Source organism: Pteropus vampyrus, unplaced genomic scaffold (genome assembly GCF_000151845.1).
Source record: "Pteropus vampyrus isolate Shadow unplaced genomic scaffold, Pvam_2.0 Scaffold168, whole genome shotgun sequence".
NCBI classification, from domain to species: domain Eukaryota; kingdom Metazoa; phylum Chordata; class Mammalia; order Chiroptera; family Pteropodidae; genus Pteropus; species Pteropus vampyrus.
The window spans coordinates 1,141,488-1,143,062 of NW_011888949.1; the positions used below are offsets into that span (position 1 = coordinate 1,141,488).

The 1,575-nt window shown below is 63.8% G+C and overlaps 1 protein-coding gene across 8 annotated transcripts in view; it reads left to right on the plus strand.

Moving 5' to 3' along the window:
* Positions 1-1,434, plus strand: part of RNF32 (ring finger protein 32) — a 23,403-nt gene extending 21,969 nt beyond the window's left edge. For all 8 annotated transcript variants that reach the window (XM_011370389.2, XM_023536729.1, XM_023536724.1 and 5 more), the window contains one exon: positions 632-1,434. In XM_011370389.2, coding sequence (XP_011368691.1) covers positions 632-883 — 252 coding nt within the window. In that variant the 3' untranslated portion in view covers positions 884-1,434. The remainder of the gene's footprint in view (positions 1-631) is intronic.
* Positions 1,435-1,575: the final 141 nt, after the last annotated feature.

A 1,575-nucleotide genomic window follows, 5' to 3' on the forward strand; every position in this document is an offset into this window, starting at 1 on the left:
GCGGGTCTGCGGTGACGCTGGAGGGGAGGCCGAGGGACACGTCAGGGGACGCGGGGAGCCACGCTCGTGCGTTCTGCCCCGGCTGTGCGGGGGGGGGGACCCTTGGGCCTTCCTCCCCCACTCGAAGTGACTGCAGGGCCCTTCTGTTCGAAAGTCCGCCCTGGCGATGCCATCGTGCAGATGGTGAAAGCGCCAAAGGGAAAAGAAGGTCCCTTCTGACCGGTTTCCCGCCTTCCCCTGCAACAACAGAGGCCTCGGAAGAAAGGGTGACCCCGAGGGAAAACTTGCTTAGAGTAGCACAAAAATAGGAAAATTTAGGAGGAAGTTTAGCAGCTACACAGAGTTCAGGATTTTGAAAAAGACCCCTCGGCGTTGCCAACGGTCAGTGTTTCTTAAAGGCCTTGTGCTTTTAGACTGCTTGGCACGGCAGGTCGCTGTCCCTTTCCATCCTTCACGAGAGTGGGAGTGGGGGGGACACGCACGCGTAACCGTGCGACGCTAGCACCCAATGAACCTCTTCCTCTCTACAAGACCGGTGTCCCTAGTGCCTGCTCCCACTTACACCTGCGGAACTGCCTGTCGGGTGACAGCAGAAGCCGCGGACGCGCTCACTCCTTGTCCCGTGTCGCAGGCGCAGCACCGGGAGGCCCGCGAGTGTCCCATCTGCCTCACCCCGCTGTCCATGGGCAGCGACGGCCCGGGGGAGCCGCCGGGGCCGGGCGGCGGCCAGCCCTGCCGGGAGACGGTGCTGCTGTCCTGCTCACACACGTTCCACCACGCCTGCCTGCTTGCCCTGGAGGCGTTCTCCTGGGGCGACAGCTCCCCCTTCCACGCCTGTCCCCTCTGCCGCTCTTGCTACCAGAAGAGAGTCCTCGAAAGTTGATTCATGGCCGGGAAGTGTCCTGTCATTCCGGGAGAAGGCCACCGTCCCCCAGACGCACCGTGGCACAGCGCAGCCCGGGTCAGCGCCAATCAGTAACTAGTGGACTTGGCAGTCGCGCAGAGGACACGTTGTAACTATGCTGTCAAAGCGCACAGCCCGGCAGCTTCCTTCCATCTTCATAAAAAGATTTCAAATCCATGAGTCACAGCACGTGAAACAAGCGAGGAGCGGACGGCGACTTCCGGAGGCCCCGCCACGTCCCGCCCCCCAGGCTGCTCGCGGCCCAGCGGGGTCGCTCAGCACAGCCCGTCACCCCCTTCCTTGCGCGGCCATCCGATCAGCGGGCCCTGCCCACGGAGTCCCCACGGGCACCGGCGGGCCTGTCGGGCGGGTCCCAGCGGCCAGCACACACGGCAGTGTCTGACCACATGCCCGATGCCTGAAAACGCTCCTCGAACGCAGCGTCCTGAGGCCCCGCACCGTTCCTAGTCCTGTTCTGTACCGGTCGCTTGCTTTCTGCGTAATAAACCGCCTCGGACTTCAGCACCCCCAACACGCAGACGCGAACGTCAAACTAAAACACCCGGCGGCGTCCGGCTTCAGAGGACGGCCCAGCACGTTCTCGCCACGCAGAGCCAGCCGCCGGCTGTTTCGGCTCACACGTGGGGAGCGCGTGACCGGCTTGGAGCAGG